Source organism: Stegostoma tigrinum, chromosome 32 (assembly GCF_030684315.1).
Source record: "Stegostoma tigrinum isolate sSteTig4 chromosome 32, sSteTig4.hap1, whole genome shotgun sequence".
Taxonomy (NCBI): domain Eukaryota; kingdom Metazoa; phylum Chordata; class Chondrichthyes; order Orectolobiformes; family Stegostomatidae; genus Stegostoma; species Stegostoma tigrinum.
Window position 1 is genome coordinate 17,214,849 of NC_081385.1, and position 16,745 is coordinate 17,231,593.

The 16,745-nt window shown below is 41.7% G+C and overlaps 1 protein-coding gene across 4 annotated transcripts in view; it reads left to right on the forward strand.

Moving 5' to 3' along the window:
- The first annotated feature begins 10,402 nt into the window (after positions 1 to 10,402).
- The window catches only part of zbtb44 (zinc finger and BTB domain containing 44), an 85,215-nt gene continuing 78,872 nt past the window's right edge, over positions 10,403 to 16,745 (forward strand). For 2 of the 4 annotated variants that reach the window (XR_007250532.2, XM_048562153.2), the window contains exons 1-3: positions 10,403 to 10,546; positions 13,536 to 14,592; positions 15,546 to 15,630. Coding sequence is in view for 3 of the 4 variants with exons in the window: in XM_048562153.2 (XP_048418110.1) it covers positions 13,578 to 14,592; positions 15,546 to 15,630 (1,100 nt within the window). In the remaining variant the exon portion in view is untranslated. Of the gene's footprint in view, positions 10,575 to 13,535; positions 14,593 to 15,545; positions 15,631 to 16,745 lie in introns of all 4 variants that reach the window. The other 2 variants (XM_048562152.2, XM_048562151.2) reach the window with 2 other exon arrangements.

Consider the following 16,745-nt stretch of genomic DNA (forward strand, 5'->3'; position numbering starts at 1 on the left):
TTTAATCTGTTAGATAATGATATCATTAGAAGATAAAAATAAAAACTGTTCCAACAAAATAAAACAAAAGAAATGCAACCTGAAGACCTACTGTGCAAGCTTGATAATGAAGAAGGTGCAGTCCAAGGTGAGATCTGCAGTGAATAAAGAAGTCAAATGATTTTTCCGTTTCAAATAACTCTAGTATATTGTGCATGTCACTTATTGAATTGTCACCTTCAATCACATACTTCTGTCTTTTATTTGCTATAAATACATCTACTACTTTTACCTAGAAAATAATGTTATTAAATATTGATTGAATGCACTAAAATTAATGCTGTGTGTATTTACCATAAAATGGGGAATCAAAGATATTTAGATACTGTCAGAGATAATGGGAACTGCAGATGCTGGAGATTCCAAGATAATAAAATGTGAGGCTGGATGAACACAGCAGGCCAAGCAGCATCTCAGGAGCACAAAAGCTGACGTTTCGGGCCTAGACCCTTCATCAGAGAGGGGGATGGGGGGAGGGAACTGGAATAAATAGGGAGAGAGGGGGAGGCGGACCGAAGATGGAGAGTAAAGAAGATAGGTGGAGAAGGTGTGGGTGGGGAGGTAGGGAGGGGATAGGTCAGTCCAGGGAAGACGGACAGGTCAAGCAGGTGGGATGAGGTTAGTAGGTAGCTGGGGGTGCGGCTTGGGGTGGGAGGAAGGGATGGGTGAGAGGAAGAACCGGTTAGGGAGGCAGAGACAGGTTGGACTGGTTTTGGGATGCAGTGGGTGGGGGGGAAGAGCTGGGCTGGTTGTGTGGTGCAGTGGGGGGAGGGGATGAACTGGGCTGGTTTAGGGATGCAGTGGGGGAAGGGGAGATTTTGAAACTGGTGAAGTCCACATTGATACCATATGGCTGCAGGGTTCCCAGGCGGAATATGAGTTGCTGTTCCTGCAACCTTCGGGTGGCATCATTGTGGCAGTGCAGGAGGCCCATGATGGACATGTCATCAAGAGAATGGGAGGGGGAGTGGAAATGGTTTGCGACTGGGAGGTGCAGTTGTTTGTTGCGAACTGAGCGGAGGTGTTCTGCAAAGCGGTCCCCAAGCCTCCGCTTGGTTTCCCCAATGTAGAGAAAGCCGCACCGGGTACAGTGGATGCAGTATACCACATTGGCAGATGTGCAGGTGAACCTCTGCTTAATGTGGAATGTCATCTTGGCGCCTGGGATGGGGGTGAGGGAGGAGGTGTGGGGACAAGTGTAGCATTTCCTGCGGTTGCAGGGGAAGGTGCCGGGTGTGGTGGGGTTGGAGGGCAGTGTGGAGCGAACAAGGGAGTCACGGAGAGAGTGGTCTCTCCGGAAAGCAGACAGGGGTGGGGATGGAAAAATGTCTTGGGTGGTGGGGTCGGATTGTAAATGGCGGAAGTGTCGGAGGATAATGCGTTGTATCCGGAGGTTGGTAGGGTGGTGTGTGAGAACGAGGGGGATCCTCTAACGCCCTTGACCGCGTCTCCCGCATTTCCCGCGACACATCCCTCACACCCCGCCCCCACCACAACCGCCCCAAGAGGATCCCCCTCGTTCTCACACACCACCCTACCAACCTCCGGATACAACGCATTATCCTCCGACACTTCCGCCATTTACAATCCGACCCCACCACCCAAGACATTTTTCCATCCCCACCCCTGTCTGCTTTCCGGAGAGACCACTCTCTCCGTGACTCCCTTGTTCGCTCCACACTGCCCTCCAACCCCACCACACCCGGCACCTTCCCCTGCAACCGCAGGAAATGCTACACTTGTCCCCACACCTCCTCCTTCACCCCCATCCCAGGCCCCAAGATGACATTCCACATTAAGCAGAGGTTCACCTGCACATCTGCCAATGTGGTATACTGCATCCACTGTACCCGGTGCGGCTTTCTCTACATTGGGGAAACCAAGCGGAGGCTTGGGGACCGCTTTGCAGAACACCTCCGCTCAGTTCGCAACAAACAACTGCACCTCCCAGTCGCAAACCATTTCCACTCCCCCTCCCATTCTCTTGATGACATGTCCATCATGGGCCTCCTGCACTGCCACAATGATGCCACCCGAAGGTTGCAGGAACAGCAACTCATATTCCGCCTGGGAACCCTGCAGCCATATGGTATCAATATGGACTTCACCAGTTTCAAAATCTCCCCTTCCCCCACTGCATCCCTAAACCAGCCCAGTTCATCCCCTCCCCCCACTGCACCACACAACCAGCCCAGCTCTTCCCCCCCACCCACTGCATCCCAAAACCAGTCCAACCTGTCTCTGCCTCCCTAACCGGTTCTTCCTCTCACCCATCCCTTCCTCCCACCCCAAGCCGCACCCCCAGCTACCTACTAACCTCATCCCACCTGCTTGACCTGTCCGTCTTCCCTGGACTGACCTATCCCCTCCCTACCTCCCCACCCACACCTTCTCCACCTATCTTCTTTACTCTCCATCTTCGGTCCGCCTCCCCCTCTCTCCCTATTTATTCCAGTTCCCTCCCCCCATCCCCCTCTCTGATGAAGGGTCTAGGCCCGAAACGTCAGCTTTTGTGCTCCTGAGATGCTGCTTGGCCTGCTGTGTTCATCCAGCCTCACATTTTATTATTTAGATACTGTCACTGATAAGAAAGTGTGAAGCTGGATGAACACAGCAGGCCAAGCAGCATCTCAGGAGTACAAAAGCTGACGTTTTGGGCCTAGACCCTTCATCAGAGAGCTCTGATGAAAGGTCTAGGCCCAAAACGTCAGCTTTTTTGCTCCTGAGATGCTGCTTGGCCTGCTGTGTTCATCCAGCTTCACACTTTGCTATCTTGGATTCTCCAGCATCTGCAGTTCCCATTATCTCTCGATACTGTCACTGCCTAGTTGGCAAAATGAAAACAGAGAGGATGAGTGAAGCTGGTTAATTAATTAGTATATTGGAAATTATTCTCTGATATGGGTGCAACTCCAGTTGAGTAAACTCCAAAGTCTATTAAAGTAGACTTGCTTTACCATTGACAAGTTTGCAATTACAAAATCAGAGATTTGACCGAATGGGTTGAAGCAGCATTTTGAAACATTATACTGGAAGCTTCAGTTCATGTAATTTGTAAATGAATACATAATACATTTGTATGAATTTTCTTTGCCTGCCATTTTAGTTCTGGTCTCAACATGTTACTTTCAGGTCATTATTTCCACCTATAAAATAATGGGCAGAGAAAGAAGTCAATTTGAGGACTGGCATGAATATAGTACAGGCATCAATGCATTAATCATAGAGGATGGTGCAAGGGAGGTCCACACCTTACTGTCAAAAACTGGTAGGAGAATCAACACTGGGAATGAAGCAGAGACATGTATTGAAGTGGGAACAAGAATAGACTCAGAGTCATACAGCGTGGAAACGGGCCCTTCGGTCCAACTACTCTATGGCAAACATGTTCCCAAACCAAACAAGACCCACCTGCCTGCATTTGGCCCATATCACTCCAGACTGGGGGAAAGTACAAAGTATAGGGGGTTATGCAGAACAGCATTGGATACATGGTGAGCAATAGAAGGGATGTTATTAGCAGTAAACACCTTTGTGGTCTCTATAGAGACAGTATAGGGGAATAGGTTTCTATCATTAAGGTTTAATGTTACGGTTTAGGGGTCAGTGAGGACATTTGAAAGTGATGTTAATGTGGTGGTTCTCCACATTGGGTGGAAATGTGAGGTAAATGGAGTCATGTAGGCTCTGGGGGTAGGGGGTGACTGACAGCCAGATGGAGCCTGGTATTGACAGTGTCCATCATTTGCTGTGAACGTTGCCATTCATTCAAACTAACTGTAACTGGAAAATAGCTAGGGCAATGTCGAGGGTGGGAAATCAGTGTCCGTTTGGTTAGTAAGCCATCTACATCTGCTGGATGTCAGGACATCCAAAGTGTTTGATTTGTAAGGGATCTACATCAGCTGCATGCCAGGACCATTTAAGGGTTCAAATGCAAGGCAAAAGTGATTTGCATCATGCCAATTGTCCTTGCAAATAGCATAAATATCAGAAAAAGAACAGGTGTGAAGTATCAGAAAGCAGACAGTGGCACTTACCTTGGTGAAGCACAGCAGGCCATTGGCCATCTTCCTAGTCTGATGGAAATTTCTCCAGATCATGGAGACTGCGCTGATCTGGATGAGGGTCTGGTGGTGTCGCCTCCTTTGGTAACCCTCTGAGAAGAGAATGGCCCGTCTCAGCACCATCTAGTCCTTCAGGACCTGAAGTTCCCTATTCAGGCAATGGTGAGTACTTACGGTGATGGCAAGTGGCAGAATTAGGTTAGAGGGGGTGAGGGAGCTCCATAAAAATGCGGTAGACAGTGAATGAGGAAAGTTTGGGATGATGCGCAGGGAAACTCACAGAAAGGAACCCTCCATGAAACTCAATGAAAACTATATTGCCAAATACGAAATGATACAGCCTATTGTCACAAAGAATGATCTAGTCATCTGTATCTGATCATTTTGCCTAGGAGCATGTGCAATCTTCTTAGAAGATAAAGTTTGCATTTATTACAGTTGATCTTCAACTCAAGTCCAGCATTATGAATAGAGAAAAAAATATAACAAGCTTGGTCTTTAATGTTGGGCAGAATTAAAAAAAAAATTATTTGCTCAAGCACAGGAAGCTTTGTCCTTGGACATCACCAGGTTGGATCAGCAACATGGCATTTGCAAAAAGTTTAAATGAGACAACTTCAACAAGCTTGGCCCTTTAATTACCTTGCTTTCTGTGATCGCAAGCAGTGTATTGATTTGTCCATTCTATCCATCCAAACATCAAGGTAGAGTGAGGTAGGGGACCTTCATTCATTCACAAATATTTCTTAAATGTCCTCTTACAAGTTGGAAGCGAAAGTTCTTTATACAGCAATGATTCATCCACTTTAAAATATACACAATTGAATCTGTTTAACATAACATTTTACAACAACTCTACCAGATCAAGAACATGTACAGTGCAAATCATATCTGTTGTAACATGAAGAGAAGATTCGTGTCTCTCCTCTTTTAGTTTTTACTCCCTCCTGCTCAACCATGACAATTTATTTTTAATTTATCCTTTGTTTAAATGCAGCTATCACACTTCAATTAAACTTAGATAACCAGGTCAAAAGTGGAAGAGAGCAAATTCCAAGGTTTTCTTCGGTGAAAGAGAACAGTTTTATTACCTGGAAAAGTGAATAAAATGTAATCCCAAACACATGACTGCAGGTTTGCACTTACAAGGAATTAAGGGAGGGCATCTGATAAAGACAGAAAGTTGCAGTTTATGGGAGCATTTTTGCATCTTTGAGTTGCAAGAATGTTAATATCTGGGTCCAACAGTTTAACTGCTAGCTTGTTTCCTTTGTAATATTGAAGCTTAGTGCAATATAGATCACATGTTGGTGGTTACATCTTTCTTACCATACCAAGCTTAAAGAACTTTCGCTTCCAACTTGTAAGAGGACATTTAAGAAATATTTGTGAATGAATGAAGGTCCCCTACCTCACTCTACCTTGATGTTTGGATGGATAGAATGGACAAATCAATACACTGCTTGCGATCACAGAAAGCAAGGTAATTAAAGGGCCACTTGGTCACTGTTTACAAAATGTTTACAACAATAATTTTTGATGTTTCTTTCTGCTTGATTAATCAGTGAGACTTTTTAAACTTGGATTTAAATATGATGGTGTCAAGTAATATATAACAATACGAATTATAAGTTTTGTTATTCAAGGTCTGAATTATGAAGTGAGACACACAATAGAATCACATTTGTTCTTAATGAAGAGTATACAATTTACTTGTTGGCACAAGTTATGCAAGCCTATTCCTGTGTTTTATTATTTTTAAATTACTGTGTTATGTAATTTATTTAATTATTGTATGTGCTAGATCGTCTTCAAGATTTCCCCCAATAAATGCTTCCATTTGGAGTATTTTGTCTGTCTGGCTGTCCCAATGCTCTTATCTATCTATTATCATTTAAATTCTCTTAAGAATTACATTTTATTTACATTGCAAAATACTATTTCCAAAGTAAAATGACCATTATGCTACACATTATTATTTCACTTGCTCTCTTCCTCTTCTTCCGTATCCTTTTTCGTTTTCCAGATCAATTTTGAGACAGGAAGGCAGACAGATGACCTATTTCCAAACTTTCACTTTTCCTTTCTTTAAAATTAATGCACAAGAATTGTCTTGGGATGATTTTCTCCCCTCTTTAATTCCAAGGAATGTATTTGGAGTTTGTTTGCATTTTTGAACAAGATGAGTAAAAATGTGTACATTTTAACAAAGTGTAGTGTAACAAGTTTTGGTTTTAAAAAGTGCAATCTATTTCCACCATAAACATTTCATAAGCTAGGATGAAATATGTTCAAGAGTCTAGCTAATGTTGATCCACACAATAGTATATGTTCTTTTGTTTTCCCTTTAGGGTGAATCTAATCTCTCTTTGATGTAATTCTTTGATAAAGCAGCTTAGTACAATATAGATCACATGTTGGTGGTTACATCTTTCTTACCATACCAAGCTTGAAGGCACCATCCTTTGGGGTATTGCTTCTTTACTGACCTATGTCTGTATTCTAACAACTGTGCTAATTAAATTCAAATGAAAGCAGACTTAAACCATTTTGCTTAATCTAACTCACGTGGCAGACGTAACACCTCATAACCTATGATCTGGGCTACATTCCAAAGTACTAATGCATATTGTGAAAGTTCATGTAAACCTGTTCATAATAGACATTGACCATTACTTTGTGCAAGGCTGAATCGGCTCTTTTTTTTTACCATATTATGCTTTGAAGATCATAGATTGTCAATGTCTCCTTTCATAACCTTTTGATGCAACAGAACTCTTTAATGGAGCAAGGAAGTAAGAATGTAATATTCACTCATTGCATGACTCTTCAGTAAGAGGACTGGAAGACTGAAGCTTGTGGTATAAGAGGACACTTTCCCAGGGATGGAGACATGAAAAAAAGTTAGGAGCATACAAGTGTTTCAAGTGATGTGTGTTTGATGGCTCCCACAGACTGCACAAAAAGACACATATAGCAGAGGCAGCGGACACTCGACTCTTACAGGAAAGCCAGTACACTAAGGGTATAACTGTGTTTCTCCAAACATTCTTCTTTACGTAAAAGAAAATGCACCTACAATCCTTCGTATTACAAGTTATGTAAGTTACCAAATGTATGTGATCACAAAGAAAATAATTTTCATTAACAAGCCAGTGTGTTAGTGAAAATCTCGACCCCTGGCGGGGTCTGTCGATTCCACGATCGGTCAATGAGCACTCGCAATCGGTCTGGCTGTTTAAGACTTTACTCTTTATTTCTTCATACGGCGGGGTACAGATCATCCGGAAACACAGAAGTTGAGCACTTCCGTATTCCTCGGAGGAACTGCACACACAATGTAACGCAAAGACATTTTTATACTTTTCTTAAAGGAGGGTACATGGCGTGATCGCATAGTGTATTCAAATGAGTACCAATCAATACATGATATTGCTTCATTGACAGTTACTTAATCCAATAATATTAACTGGTAAACAACTTATGTCACAACGCTTAGGTTACTTTTTATCTCGCCACACAGCACCACAACATTTGCAACCGAAGGTCAGTTAGAATGGTTAGTACTGCATTATCTTATCATCACTGCATTATTTATGCAGCTCTAGCAGAGTTTACAGTTCCCAGGCTAGCAGAGCAGCTCTCGCAGAATTTACAGTTCCCAAGCTAGAAGCCATTTTTGTTGTGCTAACTTGCACCAAGAAGCCATCTTGAGCCTTTATCCAAGTTTCAGACTGACATTAGCACTCGTCACTTTTGTCAACTCCGCACATGCGTTCCAAATATAGTTCTTAACTTGTGATGGTCTTCTCACAGCATGTATAAATGTTGTCATTGGCTGTTCCTCAGGTACTGGCTCAATCCTAGGGCAATGTTTCCCTCATGCATGTTGTTGTTGTGGTAACGGTTGTTGCCAATCCATTGCTCTGGCTATTGAACAGTGGCCTACATGATTGATGGTCATTCAGTACTCCATGCAAGTGCTAAAGTTACTTCTTCCCGATCAGCTTCCTCTGGTGAAGTCTTAGCTTCTCTAATTTTACATAAAGATCTGTGGCTGCTATTATATATTTGGTCATTCACATTCATTGTGTATGTTCAACTGCTCTACAGTTGTCCCAAGTAGCTACACAGGGTTACTTTTGCTCAGCGTGTTGAATGGTTGCACTTTGCATACTCTCCAATACTCAGCTCTGGAAATGATTTGGCAGATTTATCAAAATGACATTTGGCCTATTGTCATTCCATCTGATTTTGTCACTCCTTACTTTTAGCTTCAATAGTTTCGTTTTGTCATTAGCAGAGAACTTTGGATTCAGTGTGACATTAGTCTTTAGACGAGATGTGGAAACTGTTGGCTCGTTCAGAAGAATTTGTTAAGGAAATGTCACATCTCCTAACTTGTTAGAGTACTTTGAAGAGGTGACAGAGAGGGTTCATGAGGGTAATGCTGTAGATGCGGTATAAATGGACTTCCAGAAGGTTTTTGATTCAGTGCCACACCGAAGACAAGCGTAAAAGGTTATATCTTATAGAAGAGTCAATAGCAACGTGGATACAACATTAGCTAAGCGATAGGAAACAGATAGTAATTTTCAATGATTATTTTTCAGGCTGGAGTAGATTTTATAGCAGAGTCCTTGAGAGTTTGGATTGGGTCTCTTACGTTTTCTAACGTAGAGAATATAAATGGTTTATATTTTGGCATGCAGGAGACAATTTCAATGTTTGTGGATGACACAAAAGTTGGAAGCATTATAAATGTGAGGAGAACAATGCAGAACTTCAGATGGACATAGAAAAGATAGTGGAGCGGACAGGTAAGTGGCAGACGAAGTTGAAGTTTGATGTAAAGATGTGTGAGATGGTGCATTTTGGTAAAAGAACATGAATTTCCAGGATAAAATAAAGGGTGTTATTTTAAAGTTTGCCCTGGGGCAGCGACCTGATTGTACATGTGCATTAATAATTTGAGGTGGCACAACAAGAAGGGAGAGCTGTTAATAAAGTATACAGTATTCTAGGAGTATGGAGTACAAGAACATCCACAACATTTGCTATTATTTATATCCTCTACTCTGGCTTTAATCTTACCATTTGTTTTTCTTTTATTCCCCAACTGGCTGTTTTCATTTGGTCTGTCTCACAACATATTGCAAAACCTGATCTATTTCCCCATTGATATGCACTGACTAATGATTGATAACCTCAAAGTTTCTTCACTTGCTTATAGCTTTCTTGAATATGTTTCTCCTCAGCCAACAGCTTTGCTCTCAATGCAAGTTTTCTAAGGCCCGTGTCTTATGTCATCATTCAGTTGCCCAAAGTCTCAAGATCCAGTTAAATCAGTGTGGTCGATAGACTCCTTCTCCCCTTGAGTTCTGATACTGAATATCATTCATAAGTAACATTGATGTGGCATCCAATGTGTGACATTTAAGCTTTCATCTGACTTTTTTGCTCCTTTAGGCTGCAGTCGGCTTGTAATATTCTTTAGGAACAAAAACAAAGTTGCTGGAAAAGCTCAGCAGGTCTGGCAGCATCTGTAGAGGAGAAAACAGAGTTAACGTTTCGGGTCCGGTGACCCTCGTAATATTATTTCCCGCGCATTGTAAGTGTAAGAAAAGTGCCAATACCTGCACAAATCCCGGGTCCTCTCTGATTGACAGTTGGTGCTGAGCCGCGTCCCTATCACACCTTGATTGACAGTTGGTACAGTGTGGCTCCGCCCCGGTCCGGTTTGATTGATATTTGGTGGTTAGCCGCGCCCCTCACCCTCTGAATGTCTTTTTGGACTGGTTGGCCCACCCCTCTCTATCTATAATTGGCAGTTGGTGCTGTGTTCCCGCCCTCTTTCCGTCTCTGATTGACAGTTGATGTATGTTGGCTGCGCCTCCTGGCACTCTCTGAGTTAACTGTTCGTACTCAGCCCCGCCCCTGTCCCTCTTTGATTGTCATTTGGACTGTGTTGGCCCTGCTCCCGCTCACTGACTGCTTGCGCTGAGCCCCGCCCCCTGGACCATAGTTATTGACAGTTGATGCTGAATTTTGCCCCATTGCCCTCTGATTGACAGTTGGTCTTGAGCCCCGCCCCAGATAGCTTTGAGTGACAGAAGATGCCTCTGCCCCCTTGGCCTTCACTGAAAATTTGTGCTTCGCGCTGGCCCCGCGGCCCTCTCTGATTGACAGTTGGTGGCGTGACCCCGCCCCTCGCTTCGCCGATCGACAGCTAGTGTCGGGCGGCCCCGCCCCCACGCCCCCTCTGATTGACAGTTGCTCTTTGAGGGGAGGGGGGCGTGCGCGGTGCAGGTTGGGAACAAAACAAACCCCCGGCTCGAGCGGGCGGACGGCGGCGGTTGTTCTGGGAGGGAGGGGGGTGCGGTGACGAGAAGGTGTCGAAGCCGAGACCGGACAGACGGAGCTGCGACACTGGCCGCGCAGTAAGCAGCGGGGGCTTGTAATTTAACGGTATATATCTGGGGAGTGGGGAGAGTGCGAATGAAGGGGGTGTCATCTTCAATCCTCTCCCCTCAGGCCTCTGACCCCGCTTTAGACTCCGAGCTCTCCGGCCGCCTGGGAGGCCGCGGGAAGGTTGAGTCTCTCCCTGTGCAGGGCAAGTAAAGGGGAGGGGAGAGGGGAAACCTTCCATGTGATTCTCCAACCCCCTCCACTATTGGGGCCTCCTAAGTAAGGCTGGGCTGAGGAGTCGCACCAACAGGTAGGTGCCTCCCTCACTCCAGCCCAGCACCACGGCCCTGCGTAAACAATGGCCCCATTGGGCTGACATATCGCCTCGGTCTGCATGCGATCACTGCCAGCGCGGCCCCACCGACCAAGGGCCGCAATTCACTCCTCGGTCTGCCCCATGTCTTCGTCATAGGCACTCATGCAAACCTCTGTCCGAAGTCATGATTCATGCACTTTTAATGCATTGCAATGTGTTTCTGTTTCCAGCAAAAAGAGGGGTAATTCCTAAGTGTGTTTCACTTTCCTATGTTCAGCGCCACAAGCAAAATGGTAGCATATTCAGACACCCACACCTCAGCATAGTTCTGCAAATGAACCAGTCTGTTTCTCCCGATTCTCCCGAAATACAGTAAGGGTTGTAAAAATTTCTAGCCGTCCACTCTTCTTATTGACTCAACAAAGAAGTAAACCGTAACACCCGCTCGTGCCTGAAATACTAAACAATAGTGAAATGAGTGTGCCGTGTTCAGTGAAGTCTCAAGTTAAAGACTTTGTTATGAAGTTCAAACTTGCAAATGCGTTAAATCATTCACTCTTGCCCTGGCTCATCTTTCTCCTTGATCCGTCACCACTCAATTGTTCAAAGCTTTGGTGCTGTCCAATAAAATTGATCAAATTTTAGAGTTGGATTATAATTGATTTGTGCTTCATAGTGTGATGATTAATGGAATAGATCTATCATGGTGCACACTGAAGAATTGTATAATATTATTGTGGGTAATTATATGATTATAATTCGGCATACAAAAGACATTTGGTAAGCCTCTGATCATGGATTCTAAACTAAATGTTTGATTCAGGAGCCTGAAAGTTGTAGAATATTATAAGAAATAATTCATCATAAAATCATAAGTTTGCTTAAATAAGATACCAGCAACTGAGCATTTTTTGGTTTTTCAAACCATATCAAAACAATGTCCAAGTTGACTGCCCTATAAAAAGGTTGATTTATGTCCTTGTATTTTAGAGGTTTGAGCAGTCCAGCTCAAATATATTTAACATTTAACACACATTGATTGATTAAAATTCAACTAGGCCAAACTTACTGATTTTATACCAGGATTTCTGAGACATGAAGCTGTTGTGACTTCTTAAATTTGTTTCACCAATGTGTGTAAATCAAAGAAAACGTTCCTTAAGTGGAGTCTCAGATAGGGTAGTGAAGGAAACATTTGGTATTCTTGCCTTTATTAGTCAATGCATTGAGTATAGGAGTTGGGAGGTCATGTTGCAGCTGTACAGGACATTTGTTAGGCAACTTTGGAATACTGCATTCAGTTCTTGTCTCCCTGCAGTAGGAAAGATGTTAAACTTGAAAGGGTTCAGAAACAATTTAGAAGGATGTTGCCAAGGTTGGAGGGTTTGAGCCATAAGGACGGGCTGAATAGGCAAGGGTATTTTCCCTGGAGCGTCGGAGGGTGAGGGGTATCTTATAGAATTTCATAAAATCATTAGGGGAATGGATAAGGTGACTAGTCAGTGTCTTTTCCCCAGGATAGTTTTAAGATGAGGGAAACATATTTACAAGGGCCCCATGGGGCAACTTTTCACGCAGAGGGTGGTACATGTATGAAATGAACTACCAGAGGAAATGGTGAAGGCTCGTACGGTTACAACATTTAAAGGACATCTGGATGAATATATGAATAGGAAGGGTTTAGAGGGATATTGGCTAAATGCTGGGAAATGGGACTAGATTAATTTAGAATATCTGGATGGCATAGACAAGTTGGACCAAAGAGTCTGTTTCCATACTGTACATCTCCAACTCTAAATTGTTATGAAATAAAACAAAGAAATGTGGATGCTGGCAATCTCAAACAAAAACAGAACTTGCTGGAAAAACTCATCAAAGTCACCAGACTGTATGTTAACTGCTTTATTGCCATAGATGCTACCAGGTGTGTCAAGCTTTTCCAAGTAAATCATTATTTTAGCTCGTAAGTGTGGTTTCCTTCTATTTCCAATATTTATTGATAATGTGCAATTGCTTACTGCTTTCATGATGAATTCATCTGCCATATTATTTCAGTATACATGAATCTTTGTTTTGTTCCATATTCTGTTTAGTAGCTGGTTCAAGTAACAACCACTGCTGATGAATGTGAAGGTTTATTGCATTTTTTAAAAGGTTAAGATTAGAGAAATATATAATGGCGCAAGCTGTTTACTCTCAGGGTTAAGGAGCATAAATAGTTCATCATGAAATTCTGAGCTAAACTTTGATTACTAATCATAGTGAAAATGAATAGTACTAGGTGACAAAGTAGAACTGTTGACTTGCAATAAGCATAATTTGGGCTGTTAGCTTTCTGTGTAGATCAATCTTTATATCTGGGTTAAATTTAAATTGTCATTCTAGGGACAACTGCACTTTGTGATTAAGGTACGTTACTTGTTTTCCAGAAGATATAATGGGGCAGGTGGTCTATTTCTGTCCTGTAAACTTTGAGTTTAGCTGTGCTCAGTTAGGTGCTTTAAGAATGACTATGCACGAGTGGCATTGGTTGGTAGAAGTACAAAATTGACTGGTCTGATAGCAATAACTCGGATAATGCATGGTCTGCCAGCAAGTGGGAATTATTGTACTGTAAGGTAGTAAGCTGTGATTTATAATTACTAGGCAAGGATTTAATATTGAAGCTGCAAGCTCAAAATAAAAGATAAATCTCTTTCCTTCAGGTACTACAGAAACAAGCGTATTGAACACAAGGAGAACAAATAATGGGTCTGAAAACCTTTACACACAATTCTCCAGTCCATGGTCAAGAGCTTCTTGGAAAATTAAACAAACTCCGGAATGAAGGACATTTTTGTGATGTTACAATTCGAGTTCAGGATAAGGTCTTCAGAGCCCACAAGGTGGTACTTGCTGCATGCAGTGAATTCTTCAGGGCAAAACTTATAAATCAATCAGATGCGGATGAGTGCATTTTAGATTTGAATCATGTGACTGTTAGTGGGTTTTCGCCATTGCTAGAATATGCATACACTGCTACACTTGCCATTAATACTGAGAACATTATTGATGTCTTGGCTGCTGCAAGCTATATGCAGATGTTTCATGTAGCAAATACCTGTTCAGAGTTCATGAAATCAAGTATTCTGTGGAATACAGGTAGTAATCCACCAGGATCTGTTCCTCCACTGTCTCAGGAGAATAGTGGAGCTTGCGTCGTTCAGTCCCATGATGACAGCTTATCGCCAGTGTCGTCAGAATGTAGCTCAGTTGAGAAGAATAAGCCCAGGGAGTCTCGCCGAAAACGAAAGAACTTCATAATGATATCGCCAGAGAGTCCAACTGAATCTGCTGCTCAGCCCAACTGTTCACAAGTTTTAAATCCTTCAGTGACCTTTTCAGATAGCAACAGGACCCAGCAGTGTGTAGACTCATCTGTGTCATTTCAGTGGACGTATCCAGTGGGTAGTGATCGACGGCACCAAACTGAAAAAAGTAAACAAACAGAAAATGCTAGAATCTTGGAACAGACGGTTAATACAGATGTAACAGGAAGACTACCTGAATTTACTGCTTGTGAAAGCACAAAAGCAACATCACCCCCTATAATAGAAGATGATGTACGGATCAAAGTTGAAAGGTTAAGTGATGATGAGGGTCATGAAGTGGTATCCCAACCTGTTAGTGCTTCTCAAAGTTCACTTAGTGACCATCAGACTGTACCAGGAGGTGAACAAGTTCAGGAAGATTTATTGATCAGCCCACAGTCTTCCTCTATAGGTATGTTTGACAAAACATTTACTTTTCAATTTTTTAATTAAATTAAGTTTAATAAGCACCAGTAATGAGGTGAAACAAAGTTGTCATGAAATTAAATGTCTTAAAACATTGCATACGTATATTTTTGCATGGTTTATATAATTGGGATGGTGATTTGCATTCCAGAAGGCGCTGCTGTTATTATAGTCCAGTTGAATTTGCTTGGTAACAAACAAAAATAATTTGTATCTTGACTAGTATTTCTTAGATTGCAAAGTTTAGCTGTTCTAGTTTTCCTCCAAGTCGTATGGAATGACAAGCAAGGCATTTTTTTCACAATACTGTGAGTCGCCTTGAAAAATTGGATCATGCTGCAAGTGCAGTTTGGTCACCTTGCCCGCATTTTTAAGTAATAGTTTTTGAGGGAGCAAGAATGTTTGCCGCAGTTGAAAGAAGTATTTTCTTTAAAGATCTTTAACTTTACAATTTAAAAGCTAATCTATTGAGCTTAGGATTTTGTGAACAAGGCCCTGAAGTGAGACATCAGTTACTTCACTTAAATTGCATCTTTATCATTATCTTATTAGATAATTGTTAAATTTTGCATATCTGGCAATGTATTCAATCTTTTCAGTTTGCTTGTCCTTTTCGTTCTCCCTTTGCATTGTCACCTTCTTCGGCAGTTTGGAAAATTAGTGATCCATTATTAATACCTGTACTGTAGCAGATCATTAATTTTTTATTGTAACTTTCCATTTTTTGCTTTTATTTTAGTTAACTAAGTCAAAAATATGTTTACCACAGATGTAAATTTACTACGTGGAGTTTATGAAACTGGCAAAGTGTGATGTTCCAATTACAAAGCATAGTATTTAAATGTTTTTTCATTGCAGAATTTATGTGCAGCAGTTGAGCTTTGAATTATAAGTTATCTTGCTAAATATTTAGTAACATTTTGCTTTCTCTTTAAACAGGTTCAGTAGATGAAGGAGTTACAGAAGGTTTACCATCTCTGCAAGGCGCTTCCAATGCCAACAATCACCCAGATGATGATGATAGGTAAGTACAGTCTGTTTTCACATTGTTTTGCATTTAATGAATGTATGGTGACTACTGATTAATAACACAAGATGCAGTAGCAATTAGAGGTTTCTGAGGGGAAAGAATGAAGCTGGCAGATGTAGTGAAGCTCTGTCTTAAATCAGTTTTTAAAATATGCACAATAGGAAAAGATTTGTACTGAACTTCAATACTTGTGGTAACTGAGGGCTGTGGCAGTTCAAAGGTCCTTCTGCTTGTGAAAGATTTTCCATGAGAAATATGTATTGTCAAGGAGATTTTGTGTGCCCAATCCAAGTTGTGTTGTGATTTGTACTGTATTTTGACTTGGTCCTTTGGTGACAAATTTGTTGCAAATTCGATTTGCTTACACCCATTCATCATGAACATTTCTTAATATTGGCTGATGCTCAACATGGTTACTTAAGGTAGTTTTCGTAAACAATATTGGAGATCTAAGAGACGGTTTAAAAATACAGTTCATATTTCTTGTTATGATTTGCTTAACACATAAAAACATTTGTTTCAAGGAACGATCTATATAATCTGACATTTTAACCTTCCATGACAATAAAGTGCACTTGCTGCATGCAAGTTATGTAATAGGTATTTGGGTCATTTCTTTAACAGATTAGAGGCTGATTCTAGAGATGAACTTCTCTGAGCATTGGGAGTCCAAAGATCGATGATGAAGAAAGAGATGGGCAATTCCATAATTGTTTTTCTTAATGTGCACAGTAGGTCAATGAAGATAAGATGTCAGGCTTGTGCTAATTGTCTTCTGAGTTCATCAATTTGATCATTGGTTCAGGAAATGTTTCTTTTGCATATTTGACTGTTTATTTGGAGTTAATTTATTTTACTTATTGGACTTATCAATAATTGCAGTACTTTACACACAAACAATGTGTTCAGATGTGTTGTTTTAGAAAATTACAAGTAGGAAGTTGGACCAGGTATGTAAATTTTGAAAATTTAAATTGCTAACAACTGATTTCTGTTTGGCATCTAGTGTCATTTTCTGACTTTACGCTGGAAATGTATGCCAGTTTTGAGGAATGGAGACTAGACTGGTTATATTCTATAAATCTATAACCAATGAGTATGCTCAATAA